The 21,069-nt window shown below is 43.4% G+C and overlaps 1 protein-coding gene across 1 annotated transcript in view; it reads left to right on the plus strand.

Annotated features, from left to right (window-relative positions):
- The first annotated feature begins 5,818 nt into the window (after positions 1-5,818).
- The window catches only part of LOC143294784 (cell cycle checkpoint protein RAD17-like), a 33,072-nt gene continuing 17,821 nt past the window's right edge, over positions 5,819-21,069 (plus strand). Inside the window, exons 1-10 of the mRNA XM_076606259.1 lie at positions 5,819-5,946; positions 6,435-6,600; positions 7,472-7,819; positions 8,411-8,488; positions 10,317-10,482; positions 12,729-12,877; positions 13,414-13,466; positions 13,846-13,971; positions 14,960-15,029; positions 15,419-15,524. Coding sequence (XP_076462374.1) covers positions 6,553-6,600; positions 7,472-7,819; positions 8,411-8,488; positions 10,317-10,482; positions 12,729-12,877; positions 13,414-13,466; positions 13,846-13,971; positions 14,960-15,029; positions 15,419-15,524 — 1,144 coding nt within the window. The 5' untranslated portion in view covers positions 5,819-5,946; positions 6,435-6,552. The remainder of the gene's footprint in view (positions 5,947-6,434; positions 6,601-7,471; positions 7,820-8,410; positions 8,489-10,316; positions 10,483-12,728; positions 12,878-13,413; positions 13,467-13,845; positions 13,972-14,959; positions 15,030-15,418; positions 15,525-21,069) is intronic.

A 21,069-nucleotide genomic window follows, 5' to 3' on the forward strand; every position in this document is an offset into this window, starting at 1 on the left:
TCATCAGCCCCAACTGCAGGACTCTACAGTACAGACAGAATCCTTCTTCCCCAGCCGAGGACAATATCCGATTGGAACAGCCTTCCTGCTGAGGTTGCCCTCAGCCCCACCCTTGACTCGGAAGGCTTCAAGTCCCAAATCTGATCCCCTTCCCCCCCCCCCTCCCCGGCCGCCCCCCCCTCCCCATCCCCATCTACCCCCAGCATCCCCGGACCCAGCAAACGGTACCACAAGTAACTCAAACAAAACTCGGAGGCAAACCCCCTTATAATCTACAGAATCTTCACTATGATGAAGGCGGTAGAGAAAGGAAAGAAGAAGAAGAACTTCAAAAAACCTAAGCAACGCACCATCAGCACCATCACAGTCTGCCGTCGCCGACGGACAGGATTTCGCCGTCGTCACAAAAGTGTGACGTCGTTGTGAGAATTTATTTTCTCAGTTCCACTGGCACAAGACTGAAGAACACCGTACCAAAAGACTGTCAACTTCACTACCGTTTATTGCAGAAAAATAAATCGTCGGCAAAAGATCGTCAACGCCGATACTTCAGTCGTTCCCGTTGTCAGTTCTGTTCTCAGCAGCAGCATTACAACAGCACAGAAAATCAACACAATACCGTCGCCGGCTGACGTCGATCGACATCTTTACAGGAGCGTCTAGAAAAATTTACATGAAACCGATGAAGTTCGTCGTACATGATCGCCATACTCACACATTTGCCGTGAAATATCCTCCCTTCCTCTCTCCCAATTTGTCACCCTGAGCAGCCATCTACATCGGTATCGGAGCTCCAAGAAAATCACTTGTGGAGGCCGTTGTTGCTGATTTAGCCAAAAGTCTTAACAAAAATAATAATAATAATAATAAATCAACAAGATGGTAAGCAAAGAAGACCTCTTGGCAGAGATTGAGAGACTTAAAGAACAGTTGCAGCAAAGACTGAACCAGCAACAGAAGGAAGTGTACAAGGAGATCTATCTCCATGCCTCTCTCACCCCTCTCTTGTGTGTGTGTGTGCGTGTGTGTGTGTGTGTGTGGCCGTGTGTTTGTGTGTGAGGAAGGAATGGAGAAAGATATATATGTATTTATTTGGTGTGTGTGTGTGTTTGAAAATGTTGTAAATTTGGGACACTAGTTTACCGTGTACCTTAACATTCAGCTTTGTGTTCCTTCAAAACCAATATACACATTGTTGGTCCTTATATTCGTGAATAGATTATCAAGTGGAGAAAATGTGAGCAGAGAGAGAGTGACAGACAGACAGACAGACAGACAAACAAAGTGAGGGAGGTAGAGAGGAAGAGGGATGTAGAGTTTCAAATGAATTGTGTTGTTAAATATCATGTAAATCAATTGGGGAAGGAGAGACAGAGACATGGAGTTGAATATATCATTGGACTGATGCGGATTTTAGTGAAGAAAGAGTGAGGTGAGTTGAAAGAGAGAACTAACGAGCGAACGAAAATGTTTTAATAAACTTTGGCCATGGACCACAATTCAAAACCAGGGGACTGGGGGTGGCACGGGAGGGGGTATAATGACACTTGAACAGCATCACACAATATTATTCTGTTCATGGACGTGACATTTTACTAAATTTTGTCTGAGTAGATTGATTGTTTCTCCTTTTGATCACATGGAAACAAAACTTTGATACTTGACAATTTCTCTGCTTGTTGTTTGATCGGAGAAGTGTATTTAAACATAAATTCATTCGCAAATCAATATACACATAACAAACAATAAATGGTATTCAGTTTCAGTTCATCCTGGCAAAAAGGACGCGCGCGCGCACACACACACACACACACACACAGAGATGGATAAACAGGCAGACAGATGGTGATGCTGGCATAGAGTTTCTAGTAAATAGTGCGACTGCATATCATGTACATTGATTGTATTTCCATTTTATTGTGTTTAATTTACTATATTCTTGACACATCACTTTCAGATTCAAATATTCATAAATCACTTCAAACACCCAATAATCAAGCTTCTTGAGTGTACACATGTGTACCATTAGTCTGTGATATAGTCCAACAAATAAGATAAGATAAGAATAACTTTATTATCTCCAACTGGAGAAATTTGGTCAGGTGCATTATCACAACATAGACAAGTAAACAACATGGGGACCATAACTGTAAAAGTCAACAACAGCTTTTACGAATATTACGAAGATACAAATGTAAAAAATATCACATATACCGTTTCATACATACATCCACACACTGCAGGTAATAACTAGTATTCTTAATGTAAAAACAGAAAGAATTAAGAAACATTATTTGAATATAATTATAAACATAGCCTGCGAAACTGCACATTGATTAAAATAGACAGATGAGATAAGAATAAAGATAAATTGCGGAAAACCGCAACCAGATAATCAGCACGCACCCGCACCAACCCACCCCGCACACGCGGATTACTTGATTAAACAAGAGTAATAAACATATGTTCTCAAATAAAAGCATTTCACATATTCGCTTTTAAAAACATTGCAATTAATTATTACATCGTAATTATTAACAGAAATATATTTAGAATATGGACGTTAGCATTAGACATATTCCATTGTACATTCTTCCTGCATATTGCACATTATTCCTCCTACATATTGCACATTCATTATAACCAATTGTCACGTTTTTAAGCTCAAGAAACACACACACACACACACACACACACACACACACACACACACACACCACAACTAGAACAAGGTACAACCTATCATGCACGGACTTTCACACGTCTCACATGAGAGTGCGCGCGCGCGCGAGCGAGCGCGCGCACACACACACACACACACACACACACACACACACACACACACACACACACAGTTCTCAAGAATTTAAAAGGTGGATTGAACGTGGAATAAAAGTCTTCAGAGCTCTGGATTTCAACTTAAAAGTTCTGTAGCGTCGTCCTGATGGCAATAGCTCATAATACTTTGCTAAAATATGGGTGTCGTCAGTTGCTATCTGCCTGCTTTTTTAACCACTCGACTTTCATACAGCTCTTGCATACTAGCTTGTTTCACTCCCACAATTTTACTGCACACACTCATGACATCGTTCAAAACACGCTTACTCCTCACTCCCAAACTTCCATACCAGCACATAAATGAAACTGTGAGCACGGACTCGATACAACATCGATAATAACTTTGAAGAATATTTGATTTTATACCAACATTTCTAAGCTTCTGTAAACAAAAAATTCTAGACTGACATTTCTTATGAATGGAATCAACATTTCTGTCAAAAGTCAGCTTATTGTCTAAGATGGTCCCTAAATATCTTTTTTCATTGACCCTCTCCACTGTTTGACCATCAGTAACAAGGTTAGCTACAGGCAAGGGGTCTTTCCGAAAATCTATTAACATTTCTTTTGTTTTCAATACGTTGAGATCCAGATAGTTTTTCTCACACCAAGAACAGAACTTTTTAATTTCACTGAAATAAATAGCATCAGAGTTGGACAGATCTTCAATTGCTGAATCATCAGAATATTTTATGACAGGAGTTTCCTCCGTGCCTCTGCAGTCATTTGTGTACAGTGTAAAAAGAACAGGGGACAGCACTGTACCTTGGGGTGCACCAGTAGAAGTAGATTTTAGAGAAGAAAAGACAGGTATTCTAATTATGTGTATTTAATGTGGTATTGTGAAGTTAGAGAGTGCATTATCAAAATTACGTAATATATGCTCTTTGCATCATTACTAAACCTCATATGAATTTTGGGTAAGTTTGGGACACTTTGAAAATGTCCCCGTATGACACACACGCCCCCAAATCACTACATTTCCCCCAACAAATGCCCGAAAATAACCTCCCTCCTCCCACGCGCCCCACAACGCAAAACAAAGTGTTAAGTCATGAACTGTCAGTGAAGGAAATAACGACGACAAATCATAGGTTACTAAGTAAACGCTGAAATGTCGCCAGATCAACTGAAATATCGCCAATTCATTGATAGGTCGTTGACCGGCGACATTTTGACGGTTCTCTGACATGCTGAATTGCAACAATGCAGCAGTTAACTGAGGAGGTGACAATTCAGCGGTTAACACCCCCCTTGCATATAACAATTATTGTCGCCGGCGACATAACGTGCCGGAGAGCGACAATAATTGCAGTGAGGGTTTGCACATATTGTCGCCGGCGACAACATATGCCGCAATATCTCTCTTTGCCTGTGCCTCTGCATGTCTGCCCAATCTGTCTGTCTGCCTGTGTGTGTGTGTGTGTGTGTGTGTGTGTGTGTGTGTGTGTGTGTGTGTGTGTGTGTGTGTGCCTGTTTGTATCTTTATGTCTCTGTGTGTCGCTCTGTCTGTGTGTCAGTGTTTTGTTGTTGTTGTGGTTTAAAGCCAGCGTGTATCCAATGCGTGCCAGTGTGCATGTGTGTGCGTGCGCGCGCGCGCACGCGTGTGTGTGTGTGTGTGTGTGTGTGTGTGTGTGTGTGTGTGTGTGAAAACAATCAACAAAACTGAAGAATCGAAAACATGAAAAATCCACGGAAACTGACACCGTGACTGACGCATCAGTGTACTAACCCCACCCCTCAAAACCATATGCCTTGAATAACTGAATCATACAATTAATTTTTTCCCCTGTTTATACTGCTGATGTTGCTGATCACATTACATTATATTGCTTATTAACTGATGCTTCATCATACCGATACAAATCTTTCAGGTTGATTAGTTAAGTTCGCTTACTGTTATCATTAGCATTTCGTTCAGTTTAACTGAGCGGGTTGCTATATTGTAATCGAGTCATTTTTTAAAGGAAAATTTAACCAGTTATAATTATCACACACACACACACACACAAACTCACATGCGTGAACAGCCTACTTTTCCCCGGCTCACTAGTTGCCGTCTTTCCCCCCATCTTTGTCAAATAACACTTATGGCTAAAAGACGCTAAACTGAAGAAGAAGACAACAACAAGAACAAGAACAACAACAACAACAACAACACACACACACACACACACACACACTGACACACATACACACACGTGTCGTGCGGAGGAGTATCGACACGCTCCCGCATCGAGCAGCACTGACAAGCGTCACTGAGGAATTCCGTCATAGCAACGACCTAAGTCCTGCAAAGACGTGTAGGGCAAGACACATCAGTATTGATGAAGGTTAGGCAAATGTCCTGCAATGTCACACGTGTTTAAGTCTCCAAGTATAAACACGGCCTGATCCTAGGCTACTCAGCGCTGCGTTGTTACTGTCAGCCACACGTTGTGCTGCCTGTGCGTTGTCTGGGGCTGGAATGTAGGTCAGAATCACAGTCACCTGTCCAAATTCACGGGGGAGAAAAAGTGAGGACGGAAAGAAACCGTCAAAATTTCATACGATTTCTGCTGATGCGCTCACGCACACTGAAGTTTGTCATGGCCCATTTTTTGTTTACAAGCAATCACAAACCACCACCAACTTTATTCTCTGTTTTTGTTCTGTTTCTGTTTGGTCATTGACACCAGAATTCCCTAGTGTCTTTGGTTTGGTGGGTCTGGAATCTGGAACGATAAATTGAAGGAACCCGTTTGCGGAATATCGTCGCACGGGGTGATGGGAGCGCATGGCTTGATTAGTCTATGAATCTATCTATTTTTGTTTTCAGCTCAAGAGCTTTTTACAGGCAAACAATTATATTGATTCAATTGGAGAGAGAGAGAGAGAGAGAGTATAATCTCTCGCAACGAGACTGTCTGTGCATCTGTGAAAAACCGACCGGTTTCCAGGGTTTACTTTTGTATAATCTCGATTTTAGCAAGGGGCATAACTATCGTAACCTGTCATGAAAAAACAGAAAGAGAAAATTGTCGTGGCGTCTTGTTCGAACACTTTTGGAAACCCGTATTGTGATTTGTTTGAATTGTTTGTCAGTCAGCCACCTTGATGTAGTTGGAGGTACATTATACATTTTTATTTCCAGCTGTTGCGTTTTGAGCATGAACCAAAGTTACGGATTTGGATGAAAACTTAGAATTGAAAGTGAAACAGCAGCGAAAATCTATTTTTAAAAAAGATGATTGGTTTTGCAAGCATTTAACACAGTCAAAAAATGGAATATAGAAATTTGTTCCGTATACTCCGTTATCTGGATCATTCACTATTCCAGTACTCTGATGTAATGCGGGAGTGTGGGAAAAAGAGTCTGAATGAATGTTTAAAAGTTTGCAGACTGTGCACTCAAGCCACTGCCATTAATTTGTTCTACTACTACTACTAGTACTACTACTACTGTTGTTGTTGTTGTTGTTGCGTGTGTGCGTGGTCATGGCATATGTCTAATTATACAAGTGTGTGAAGTTTCGCTCTGTTTTTGTAAGTTTGTGGAATTGAAAAATACATAACTGGAAGTAAAAATAATGAAAAGGAACTTATGTATGTTCCAGGCTCACGGCAGTGCTGTACACTGTACTATCCAGGATATCCACTGGAAGCAGACATTTCTGATGGGCCTCTGCAGAAACTGAAACTCATCTTGTTATCTTGGAACCATTGTCAAATAAAATGGACTCTGACGATGATGTCTACATTGTGAAGGTTTCCTCTCTAAAGGTATCTAATGTTTTTTGCAATAATTACTATTTTCCCATCAAGATGGAATGAGTAGTGCTCACAACAAAATGTGGACTTTCACTCCGTCAGTCACACAGAGGCGTGGAGGGGAAAAAATGTGAATATTGCCATGTTTTCATGGTTCTAACTTTTATATATTCTAGATTTAACTAGAAAACTACTACCCCCCCCCCCTCCCAAAAAAACCCAAAACAAAACAAAAAAAAACAAACAAAAAAACAAACTCTAAAAAACCTCAGGTTGAAAGCAGAGAGAGATAGACTCACACAGAGAGAGTTAACAACTGGATACAGTATCAATTATCATGAACATGGACTGTCTACTAAAACATTGAAAACTGTATTTTTTCTTTATAGATTAATTACCATCCTCATGTAATAGACTTAGTGATACTGTTATGATTTGATGTAAGTTTTAGAGTCTTCCTTGAATATTTTAAATATTTTTAACTACGTAAACTGGAAATACAACATGAATGTTATTGTCTAATACTAATAGTATCAGTTCATTATTTTCTAAAAAGGAGGAAAGAAAGATATCTGGATGAAACACTGAAAAGGACTTAATTTGCCTAAGGGTGGCGTTACTTTATTATTTTTTTTATACTTGATTTCAATTTTTAAAAACATTGTAGCACAAGCAATGAAATCTTTCTTCTTTGCATAGAGGCCTTTGTTACCTTATGCACAGAATTAGAAATTACAGCTTGTTTTAACCTTACCTACCACAGAAACTGAAGGGGAAAAAATTAGAAGAAAACACATGGAAATAAAACCACTGAAAAGAACTGTGTTAGTGATGAATCATTTAAATCACATTTTCTTTAACTCTACTTGTTTTCTTTTTCCAGCCCCAGAAGAAAGCCTCCTCCTCCTGGGTGACCTCATCATTTGATGACTTTGGACCTTCCGTGCTGCCTCCATCTTCCTGTCCCTCCAGCACCAGTAAACCAGCCAAGCTGCAGTGCTCAGTGCAGACACATGGCAAGAGAATGGTGCAGAAAACACTCTCCACTTCAGTGTCTCGTGAACACACTGCTGCAGAGACCAGCTGGTCTGCCGCCAGAAAACGACAGCGAGAACTCAGCTTGCCTGCTCACAAGCTGGTTTCTGCTGTGAAGTCAGAGAGCCGTGGCAAGAAGCTGAGACCTGCCGTGAGCTTGGACCTCTGGTCTGACAAGCATCAGCCAAGGAAAAAGGTGAGTTAGAATGAGGTGTTTGCTGTAATGCAGTATATATGAAGAGTTTCCTACAGATAGTGAGCCTGTTTTAAAAGTTAGCACTTGATGGAATATTATTTTTGTTGTAATTGTATTTCATATTCATATGTGAAAACAAAGTCATGATATATTTTTGATTGTTTTTCTTGGAAACTATTATTATTTGAAAGATCAGAATTGTTTCATTATTTGATGATTACAGATTAGTGTTGTTTATAATCTTTGTAATTGTAGTTCTTAAGATTATATTTTTCTAGCTATTTGATGTTATTTTCTCTCTTGTTATTTATAGCTGAATGCTGAGTGTCACCCATTAAGTTACTGTCCTTTCTTTCTTTAAAAAACAAAACAAAAATGATGACTTGTATAGTTGTGACATTCTGTGTTCTGTTCTGTTCTGTTTTGTTTTTGTTTTTTTCCAAATTGATATTATTTATATATGAATTATTCATAATTTCCATTAACTGAAGGAGATTATGAAAAACAAAACAACAAAAACATGCAATAGAAAATCTATGATTTTAATGTTGAACAGTGTTGGTGTTCAAGTAAATGTTGTGTCTGTTTTAGGAAGAGCTTGCTGTGCATAAGAAAAAAGTTGAAGATATCAGCGGATGGCTGAGGGACAAGACAAACAAGTTCCCAAAGGTGTGTGTGTCACACTGTGTGTGTGTGAATGAGAGAGAGAGAGAGAGAGAATGTACACGTGTGTGTGAGTGTGTGTGTGTGTGTTGTGTAATCCTGTACAGGGTTCGTCATTAACATTTTTTCACATGAGCGCCTGCGCTCTAGTTTCAGAATTTTGATGAGCGCAAACTGAAAACTAAGAGCGCACACTAAAAACCGTCAGCCTTCCTTTTTGGGATCAAATATTTCAGCATTTTGATTTTGCACGGCCGCGAAATCGATCGTGCGCTCCACTTTTCTACTCTTCAAGTCTGAAGAGCGCTCTTTTGCATAGCCTCCCCTGATTCACTAGGCCTACTTCCGGTTGAACTAACAAAACATAAACAGACGGCTTTCAAACTTCGGTAAATGCAAAACGATCGCACTTTTGACTCTTGTTTGTGATGGACAATGGAATAACAATTTAGATACAGTAGTGTATGCTTATGTCTTTTCAAAATCAAGAGCGCAAGCGCTCTGAGTCCAGGAATTTTCCAGAGCGCAATTTGTTTTTTCAGAGCGTTCTGCTCAGCGCTCCCGTTAGTGACGAACCCTGCTGTATTTCATATTTTTTTAAAATACAGATCTGCATAAAAGAATGCAGTTTAGCTGAAATTGCTGTCTCTGATGGCAGATCATTTAATTATTTAAATTGTTTAGCTGAAATTGCTGTCTCTGATGGCAGATCATTCAATCATTAAAACTGCAATGTCATTACTGAAAATTAATATCTTAATCATTTTGGTGTAGTAATGGCATCTTTGATAATGAGTGCAGTTGTGATGCCATCTCTGATACAATACCATCTCAACACTACAGTCGATTGAAATTGTGCCATCTCTGACAGAAAGTCGGTTTATTTGCAATGCCATCTCTGATGCTACTGTCAATTGAAATTTTTGCCATCTGTGATAGAAAGTCATTTCAAATGTAATGCCATCTCTGACACTACAGACAATTGAAGTTGTCCCATCTCTAATAGAAAGTCAGTTCAATTGTAATGCCATCTCTGACACTACAGTCAACTGAAAGTGTGCCATCTCTGATATAAAGTCAAATTGTTATGCCATCTCTGACAATACAGTCAATTGTAACTGTGCCAGCTCTGACACTACAGTCAGTGACTCCCTGTAATGCCACCTATGACACCACAGTCAGTGACTCACTGTAACGCCACCTATGACACCACAGTCAGTGACTCACTGTAACGCCACCTATGGCACCACAGTCAGTGACTCACTGTAACGCCACCTATGACACCATAGTCATTGACTCACTGTAACGCCACCTATGACACCACAGTCAGTGACTTACTGTAATGCCACCTATGACACCACAGTCCGTGAATCACTGTAATGCCACCTATGACACCACAGTCAGTGAATCACTGTAATGCCACCTATGACACCACAGTCAGTGACTTACTGTAATGCCACCTATGACACCACAGTCAGTGACTTACTGTAATGCCACCTATGACACCACAGTCCGTGAATCACTGTAATGCCACCTATGACACCACAGTCAGTGAATCACTGTAATGCCACCTATGACACCACAGTCCGTGAATCACTGTAATGCCACCTATGACACCACAGTCAGTGACTCACTGTAATGCCACCTATGACACCACAGTCAGTGACTCACTGTAATGCCACCTATGACACCACAGTCAGTGACTCACTGTAATGTCACCTATGACACCACAGTCAGTGACTCAATGTAACGCCACCTATGACACCACAGTCAGCAACTCACTGTAATGTCACCTATGACACCACAGTCAGTGACTCAGTCTCACTGTGCACAGCATGCAGCCCCAGTGTTGCTGCTGACAGGCCCCCCTGGCTCCGGAAAGACAGCGGCTATCAGGACGCTGGCTGCAGAACAGAGGCTGGACGTCCAGGAATGGACCAACCCCACTGTGACTGTGGGACAGTCTGACTTCACCCCCGCCCACCAGCTGGACTGGACTGGTAGGTTTTCAGAGACAAGATATTAAAAAAACCCAGGAAAATCAGGAATAAATCATTGTCTCCAAAAGAAAAAATTGTTCACCTGATTGTTGATGGAAAGGTGACATATTAACCTGCCAGGAAAACAAGATTTAAGTGAAATCTATTTGCCAGGGATTTTTCACAAAAAATGTGTATAAATTTTCAAAAAATTCTGTGCTCTTTGTTATTGGAGAAAGACCCATAAAAATATACATTTTCTGAAAGGTAAATGAATAAAGAATACAAAACACATGCTGTTTTCCCATTATATATATATATATATATATATATATATATTAGTAACATGCTGTTGTTTTGAAATCAGTGGTTTGTTTTTTGTCACATTTTCAGCTTGTTCATTGCAAACATTAGTCAGGTAATTTGCACTAAAATATCATATTTTCTGGACAAATGGATAATACCTGCACACACAAATTGTACTAGAACAACTACAATAAAAAAAAAAAAAGAAAAAAAAGAGACATACACAATGCATTGTGACCTCTCCAAGTGATAATATGGCTGTGGGGCCATGCCCCCTCGGTCTCCACCCCACTCCTCTTCACCTCTCTCACACACAGTAACTTCATCCAGTTCTCATCAGACTGCATTGGCTGAGTGCCAAGAAAATCGCTCACACTGTGTCCTGCTAATAATTCGGTCACGTTCTGTCGTGTGCTAAATCTGTACAGCCGGCATCACTCACTGATAGTCGTATCTTAGCCAGTCTCTTGATTGCTCCCTTTATTTTTCATCAAATCGTCCTATAAATGTTCATCACTATTTTCTTCAAATTTACGCTTCAGTTCTTTCTGAGCATCAGCTAAAGAAAGCAATCTTGGTTGATTTAGTTCGCCATGATCGCATGTCTTGAGCACGGCGTCAGTCCGACATTTTGTTGAGCGAGTGAGGAGAGGAGGCAGGCAAACACTGGGACAGTAACCCAACCAAAATGTTCAAATAAAGGACTGCCTCATGACGTAGATGGTGTTTCTAGCTATGAATAGAATCTAGAAAGATTTCCCAGGTTAAAGTTACCACTATTTTTGTCAACGAACTGAATGCAAACCAGGGAAAAGTCAGAATATTTCTATGATGAGTTATCTCGTCATTGTGATAGCAAATCACACATGCTTGCGATGACGAGTTATCTCGTCATATAGGCAGCCTAGGGGTTAAAAAAACAGCATGTCCATTGCCTCTAGAAAATGATGCAAAGTTTGATTATGATTGCTCGTCTTGATCAGGAAACTTTTCATTTTGATACAGCATAATGAGTCTGTCTTTCTTGATGCCTGTGTTGTACCTGTGCTGTGCCCCCATGAGGTAAACAGGTACCTGTGCTTTGCCCTATGAGGTAAACAGGCCCTGTGTTTTTTGTATTGTGTGTACCTGTGCTGTGCCCCCATGAGGTAAACAGGTACCTGTGCTGTGCCCCCTATGAGGTAAACAGGTACCTGTGCTGTGCCCTATGAGGTAAACAGGTACCTGTGCTGTGCCCTATGAGGTAAACAGGTACCTGTGCTGTGCCCCATGAGGTAAACAGGTACCAACACTGTGCTCTGTGAGATAAACAGGTACCTGCACTGTGCCCCCCATGAGATAAACAGGTACCTGCGCTGCACCCCTCCATGAGGTAAACAGGTACCAACGCTGTGCTCTGTGAGATAAACAGGTACAGTGCTGTGCCCCCCATGAGATAAACAGGTATCTGTGCTGCGCCCCTCCATGAGGTAAACAGGTACCTGTGCTGTGCCCCCCATGAGGTAAACAGGTACCTGCGCTGTGCCCTATGAGGTAAACAGGTACCAACGCTGTGCTCTGTGAGGTAAACAGGTACCTGCGCTGTGCCCCCCCATGAGGTAAACAGGTACCTGCGCTGTGCCCCCATGAGGTAAACAGGTACCTGCACTGTGCCCTATGAGGTAAACAGGTGCCTGTGGTGTGCCATATGAGGTAAACAGGTACCTATGTTGTGCCCCATGAGGTAAACAGGTACCTGTGCTGTGCCCCCCCCCCCCCTGAGGTAAACAGGTACCTGTGCTGCGCCCCCCATGAGGTAAACAGGTACCTGCACTGTGCACCCCCATGAGGTAAACAGGTACCTGCGCTGTGCCCCCCCATGAGGTAAACAGGTACCTGCGCTGTGCCCCCCCATGAGGTAAACAGGTACCTGCGCTGTGCCCTATGAGGTAAACAGGCACCTGTGCTGTGTGTGTGCACAGAGCGATCCAGTGTGGACGTGTTCTCCAGTCAGTCCCAGTCGTCGCAGTTCAGCAACTTTGTGCTGAGGGCCAACAAGTACCAGGCCCTTCAGCTGCACTCCACCTCTTTACACACCTCTCAGGCCACTGGCACGCTTATTCTGGTGGAGGTGAGACTTTTTAGGGAGTGTGTGTGCGTGCATGCACGCATGTGTGCGTGCATGCACGCATATGTGTGCGTGCATTTGCGCATGTGTGTGTGTGTGTGTGTATGTGTGTGTGCATGTGTGTTTTTGTGTGATTGTGTGTGAGTGTGTGAGAGAGAGAGTGAGTGTTGTGTGTGTTTGTGATTGATTGTGTGTGTGTGTATGTGTGTGTGCATGCGTGTGTGCGTGCATGTGTGTGTGTGTGTGTGTTTGCGTGTGTGTGTGTGTGTGTATGTGCTTGTGTGTTTGTGTGTATTGTGTATGTGTGTGTGTGTGTGTGCACATGTGTATGATTTAGTGCATGCCTATGTAAATCTGTATGTGTAAATCTGTATTTTCAGTGGAATCGAGTGTTTATGAATATAAAGTTCTGGAGTCCTGTAACAAGCGCTGCAATTCCACTTACATAACTTCTATACAGTTGGGCATGAGTTGAAATTTAGTTTTCCTGATTGCTGTGAATATTAAATTGAAGTGCTGCTTTTGCCAATTTGTTACAGGATATTCCAAACGCATTCTATAGAGATCCCACTGAACTTCACAGTATTGTGAGGTGAGTATGGTGGATACTGTTCAGGAGACTGTTCTGTTTTTTTTTTGTTGTTGTTGCAGGTTTATATACGTGTTAGGAAAACATTCAGGAGACAGTTTTGTTTTTTCAGTTGCAGGTTTATAATCAATTGAGATTGCAGGAAATACCAGCATGTAACATGTAACCCATCATACCATGATCACTGCAGGAAGTACCAGCATATAACATCTATACCAATACACCATGACCATTGCAGGAAGTACCAGCATGTAACATGTAACCCATCATACCATGATCACTGCAGGAAGTCCCAGCATATAACATCTATACCAATACACCATGACCATTGCAGGAAGTACGAGCATGTAACATGTATCCCATCATACCATGACCATTGCAGGAAGTACCGGCGGTGTGGACACTGCCCCCTGGTGTTTGTGGTGAGTGACGCCGCCAGCGGCAATTCCAACGTCCAGCGATTGTTCCCACCCAGTCTGCAGGAAGAGCTGGCTTTGGAAACTATCAGGTAAGAATCCTGTGTCAATACTGTGACAGTGTGCAGTGTCAATCATGTGACTGCATGCAGTGTCAGTCCTATGACTGCAGTGTCAATCCTATGACTGACCGTGTGCAGTGTCAGTCCTGTGACTCTGTGCGTGTGTGTGTGTGTGTGTGAGTCCTATGACAGTGTGCAGTGTCAACCCTGTGACTGACAGCGTGCTGTGTCAATCCTGTGGCTGACTGCAGTGTCAATCTTGTGACTTGTGTGTAGTGTCAACCGTGTGTTTGACTGTGTGCAGTGTCAATCCAGTGACTGACTGTGTGCAGTGTCAGTTTCAGTTTCAGTAGCTCAAGGAGGCGTCACTGCGTTCGGACAAATCCATATACGCTACACCACATCTGCCAAGCAGATGCCTGACCAGCAGCGTAACCCAACGCGCTTAGTCAGGCCTTGAGAAAAGGTGAATAAATAATAGATAAGCTTACCTAAATAAGTAAATAAATAAATAAATAATAATTATAATATATTAAAAAAGGGGTAGTAGTAGTAATAATAATAATAATAATAATAATAATAATAATAATAATAATAATAATAATAAAAATAAATAAATAGATAAATAAATAAATAAGACAACAATGATGATAAATAAGCAAATAAATGTAAAACATGAAGACACACATTCACACATACACCCACACATGCATAACAGATATGCACCAAACATGCAGTTTCAGATATGAAAGCACAGTCAAATACACATAAACGTACATGAGCCCCAACACACACACACACACACACACACACACACCACACACACACATTACCCTGCACCTCCTCTACCCCCCTCCTTCACGCACTCATTTCTAGGCTACGTATTGCAGCTTCCACAGCACACACACACACACACACACACACACACACACACACAGTGTCAATCCTGTGACTGTGTGCAGTGTCAATCCTGTGACTGACTGTGTGCATTGTCAATCCTGTGACTGACTGTGTGCAGTGTCAATCCTGTAGCTCCAACGATGATGGTGAAGGTGCTGAACAGGATCGCCAGTATGGAGGCAACACAGGTATACAGATCTGTTCCAAATGTATGTTTTTTATGTGAAGTGGTTAAGTAACTTTGCACATGGTTCATAAATTTTCTTCTTCTGCTTCCTGTTCTTGTTCTTGTTCTTCTTCCTAGTGTTCTTTTGAGTGTTGAGTGTGGTGGTGGTTGTGTTGAATGTGGTGGTGGTGATGTTGAGTGTGGTGTTGGTGGTTGTGTCGAGTGTGGTGTATGGATGTATTGAGTGTGGTGATGGTTGAGTGTGGTGGTGGTTGTGTTGAGTGTGGTGGTGGTTGTGTTGAGAGTGGTGATTGTTGTGTTGAGTGTGGTGGTGATGGTTGTGTTGAGTGTGGTGGTGGTTGTGTTGAGTGTGGTGGTGGTTGTGTACAGTGCTGTGATGGTTTTGGTCAGGGCCACTTTGCTGTGCCCTCAGCCCGAGTGGTGGAGTCCATCGCTATGTCCAGTGCTGGTGATGTCCGCTCTGCCATCAATGCTCTGCAGTTTGCCTGTCGACATGGTAACTGGCTGCTCCTTCATCTTAGTATAGAATCTGTGTGTGTGTGTGTGTGTGTGTGTGTGTGTGTTTGCAAGTTTTTTATGTGCATGTGTGTGTTTGTGTGTGAATGTATATGTTTGTGTGTGTGTGTGTGTGTTTGTGTGTGTATGTGTGAGTGTGTATGTGTATGTGTGATCTCGTGTGCTTTTTGTCTATCATGTTATTGTAATGCACTTTAGTTTGAGAGGTTTGAAAGTGCTATATATTGTCATCTGTATTATTATTGTTGGTGTCGTATACTGTACCATATCAAACGAATGCAAACCAGGCCTATCTGTTTGCTCTTCTCGGCCAAAATTTATCCCGGCAATTCAGTGATATGACATCTCGCCATTAGACCGCCGTCTGCTAGCCTGTGAAATGCTGTTTCTGACAGGAGGTAAACAATCATTCTCAATGGCCGCCATTTTTCAGACAAGTGACATTATTGATGTGCTCTGTCTTTGCCAACCTTTTATGCATTAGAAATGTTATTTTCATGCATGTTTGTTGTTTGTTGCATCTTTCTGGGATGTTTTCATTTCAGGATTCATATATCTTACATCGTTTACGTTTATGACGTTTTATTCAATGTTGTGTTTTGTGAACTTTGTCTCACTCTCCTCTCTCTTTTGGGTTATTGTTGACCAGTGGATAGCAGCATCGATTGAGGAAAGAACCGTTGTCCTATGCCTCTGAGATTGGATGTCTGCACCTTTTAAACTTTCCATGGGACTGCCACAAGGGTCTCCGCTCTCTCCTGTCCTCTGCAACGTCTACACGAAAGGCCTTGCAGACTTAACCCTTTAGCTGCGAGGAAAATAAGATTTAAGTAAAAGTCTATTTGCCAGGGTTTTTAAAAAAAAAACGGGTATATATTTTAAAAACATTCTGTGCTCTTTGGTAATGGAGAAAGACCCATAAAAGTATATATTTTCTGCAAGGTCTCGGCCCAGCACATTTGGCCCCCAGTATTTTTCTCCACCAGGACTTGATCGCAACCCAGCATGGAAGTACCAAGCACTTGTGGGTCAGAGTTACCTCTACAGCTGCCAGCACCTCCCTTGTGGGCACCTGTACCATCATGGGAGGGAATACTACAGGCAGGACCCTTGCTTGTGCATCAGGCGACAGCGCACACGTGCGTCGGGTAGCTTCAACTCGTCCATGTCTCGGTTAGCCCATGGTCCCAACACCCAGTTTGGATGGGACCTCACTCCTACGGGGCCACAGTCTACCTGTTTGGAGGTCCCGGTGCCAGGGACCCTTGAGGAGGGTCTCATGGGGTCAGTCGCCCTCCATGGGTGATTTCTCCTTTTAAAACCTGATGCAGATGCACCAAAGGTGTATGCTTGGCTGCTACAAGGCCTGGGTAGAACCCCTCATTCTCTCCCTTCTGAACTCTGCCATGCATCTCTTACTAGGCACTGCTCACCAAAGGGTTTGGCTGTGAACACCCACTGTTTGGTCAGGGCAGTCTCCATGGTCACCTGCACCCCCCGTCAGGGACCCTTTCCCTTGGGGTCCCCTTACATGGGGTCCAGGGTCTCTCGCTCTTCCCTCTTGGGATTGACCGCTTCTGGGTCACCCAGACAAGGGTGGTGAAGCATGCAGCTTCTTTTTACCACTCGGCACTGGGGAGATTGAGGGGTGTTCGTGTCCTCTGTGCATGCATGGGTCCCTTCCTAACCATCTCAGGAGGCGCACAGTGTCGAGATTGGCACAACCCTGTTGAGCGTTGCTGGACCTGTGGTCCATGGGCTTTAGCCTTGCAGCAGGCATGAATGGGATAATCAGCAGGTAACTTTGATTGTCTCACTCTTCTTCCCACCAGGTTGCACACCCAAATCTGGAGATCCCCTTGGGTATATCCAGGTGTGAGGGGACCCTGCCTAATATAGTCTGGGAGGTCCATTTTGAACCGATGTTCTGAAGAGTGGGAGAATATTGATGATTTTTCCTACCCTCTCCTGGGTGACGGGTCAAGCCCATGTTCACCACCTGATCAGACTGAACCCAGTTCCTTCCTGGCAACAGTGGGGCTGACCCTGCCCATATGGGTCACTCTGCCATCAGCCTTCTGAATCTGCCCTTCACACCATACTATCATCATTAACCCTTCTTTGGCACCACAGCACCACCCCCAGGACCAATTATTGCCATTAGGTCCCACAGACGGCACTGGGGTGGCTGATTAAAGCCGCCCTCAGTGACAGGGGTAATTTTTCTCTACCCCTGCCCAGTAGGAATTCCTTGTCTGTCCCTGGGGTCTGGGGAAGTACCTCATTAGAGAAGACAAGACAAATGAAAAGGACTCTTCCATGGGTGAAGTTGGGTCCTTGTTCACCCCTGTTCACACAACCTCTATAGTTTGATGATTGTCCCACAAAGCCTTCCCTCCCCTACCTCGGCCATCCTTTCTGACATGACGGCTGGCTGAGGGGGACAAATAGGCTGATCAGTGCCTGCAGCATGTTTCCTCGGTGTTATGCCTTTGCCGCTTCCCCCTCGCAGGGCCAGTCACGGGTGGGATGAGCGTGGACTCCTGCAAGGTTAGGAGTTATCTTCTCTTGAACCTCATTACCTCATCAGCCATCCATGTCTGACTGCTTTGGGTGATAGAGTGGCTGCGCACCTGACAGTTAAGGCAGAGGCTACTACCAGCCTGCACATCAACTCCGTGCTTGCCAGAAGGGGTGCCATCATCTATCTCTGTAAAACCCAGGAGAAGAAAAGGCTGCCTTATGGTTAATTCCCACCCAGCAGCACTCCCTCTGGGGTCTTTGTCCCCAGCACAGAGAGGGGGCCTATTTACACCCCCGATGACTCAGACACATTTCAGACCCTCCAGTTGCTCAGCCCTGGCAAGTTGGGCTTCTCTCCCACACACAACAGTTGCGCGAAGTGGGACTCGATGACTGCGTTATGTTGGGGCTAGATTTGGGGTGCATGCTGTTTCGGGCAGAAGATTCCCCCTCCTCTGTGACCCACTCCTCTTTCTTATGTACCCAAGTTAGAGGAGCATGACAGCATTTTGATGACAGGGATATCTCATGGCTTATTGAAGGCATGAGATCAGACCCCAAACTGGCGCCCCGGGGTTTTAGGGACGCCTGCTGGTGATTCCAAAGGTCCCAAGAGGGTGGCGACCATTCCTGGATTTGTCCCCTTCAACAGGGCCACATACTTGTGGACTCTCAGGCACGCATTTGAGAGACTGTTCATCAATGCAATGTGCCACTGCTTTAAACCTGCAGGTTGTGCGCGTCCTCATTCATCCGGCATCCTACCGGTACCTGAGGAGATTCATGTGGAGGGACAGGGTAACCCAGTTCTCTACCCTCCCATGCAGCCATTCATGTGCACCCCATCCTCTGCTGACAATGGGGCTGTCAGGGGTTTCCAGGTTCAGTCCAGAGTTCAGTTCCTCTTGGTAGGTACCTACTCACCTGACTTCACTTGGCACAGTCGCAGGCCCTGTGTACAATTCACCACAGACTATTTTTCTTGTTGACACAATGCAGACACCACGGACTATTTTCCTTGTTGACACAATGCAGACACCACAGACTGTTTTCCATGTTAACACAATGCAGACACCACAGGCTGTTTTCCTTGTTCTGTTGACACAATGTCAAACACCACAGACTGTTTTCCATGTTAACACAATGCAGACACCACAGACTGTTTTCCATGTTGACACAGTGCAGACACCACAGACTGTTTTCCATGTTCTGTTGACACAATGCAGACATTACAGACTGTTTTCCATGTTGACACAATGCAGACATTACAGACTGTTTTCCATGTTGACACAGTGCAGACACCACAGACTGTTTTCCATGTTCTGTTGACACAATGCAGACATCACAGACTGTTTTCCATGTTCTGTTGACACAATGCAGACACCACAGACTGTTTTCCTTGTTCTGTTGACACAATGCAGACACCACAGACTGTTTTCCATGTTGACACAGTGCAGACACCACAGACTGTTTTCCATGTTCTGTTGACACAATGCAGACACCACAGACTGTTTTCCATGTTCTGTTGACACAATGCAGACACCACAGACTGTTTTCCATGTTGACACAATGCAGACACCACAGACTGTTTTCCTTGTTCTGTTGACACAATGCAGACACCACAGACTGTTTTCCATGTTGACACAATGCAGACACCACAGACTGTTTTCCATGTTGACACAGTGCAGACACCACAGATTGTTTTCCTTGTTCTGTTGACACAATGCAGACAGCACAGACTGTTTTCCATGTTCTGTTGACACAATGCAGACACCACAGACTGTTTTCCTTGTTCTGTTGACACAATGCAGACACCACAGACTGTTTTCCATGTTGACACAATGCAGACACCACAGACTGTTTTCCATGTTGACACAATGCAGACACCACAGACTGTTTTCCTTGTTCTGTTGACACAATGCAGACACCACAGACTGTTTTCCTTGTTCTGTTGACACAATGTCAGACACCACAGACTGTTTTCCATGTTGACACAATGCAGACACCACAGACTGTTTTCCATGTTGACATAGTGTCAGACACCACAGACTGTTTTCCTTGTTCTGTTGACACAGTGCAGACACCACAGACTGTTTTCCTTGTTATGTTGACACAATGTCAGACACCACAGACTGTTTTCCTTGTTCTGTTGACACAGTGTCAGACACCACAGACTGTTTTCCATGTTCTGTTGACACAATGTCAGACACCACAGACTGTTTTCCTTGTTCTGTTGACACAATGTCAGACACCACAGACTGTTTTCCTTGTTGACACAGTGTCAGACACCACAGACTGTTTTCCTTGTTGACACAGTGTCAGACACCATAGACTGTTTTCCATGTTCTGTTGACACAGTGCAGACACCACAGCCTGTTTTCCATGTTGACACAATGCAGACACCACAGACTGTTTTCCATGTTGACACAGTGCAGACACCACAGACTGTTTTCCTTGTTCTGTTGACACAGTGCAGACACCACAGACTGTTTTCCATGTTGACACAGTGTCAGACACCACAGACTGTTTTCCTTGTTCTGTTGACACAATGTCAGACACCACAGACTGTTTTCCTTGTTCTGTTGACACAGTGTCAGGCATCACAGACTGTTTTCCATGTTGACACAATGCAGACACCACAGACTGTTTTCCATGTTGACACAATGCAGACACCACAGACTGTTTTCCATGTTCTGTTGACACAATGTCAGACACCACAGACTGTTTTCCATGTTCTGTTGACACAATGTCAGACACCACAGACTGTTTTCCCTGTTCTGTTGACACAGTGTCAGGCATCACAGACTGTTTTCCATGTTGACACAGTGCAGACACCACAGACTGTTTTCCATGTTGACACAGTGCAGACACCACAGACTGTTTTCCTTGTTCTGTTGACACAGTGCAGACACCACAGACTGTTTTCCATGTTCTGTTGACACAATGCAGACATTACAGACTGTTTTCCATGTTGACACAAAGCAGACACCACAGACTGTTTT

Source organism: Babylonia areolata, chromosome 20, assembly GCF_041734735.1.
Source record: "Babylonia areolata isolate BAREFJ2019XMU chromosome 20, ASM4173473v1, whole genome shotgun sequence".
In the NCBI taxonomy this organism is placed as follows: domain Eukaryota; kingdom Metazoa; phylum Mollusca; class Gastropoda; order Neogastropoda; family Buccinidae; genus Babylonia; species Babylonia areolata.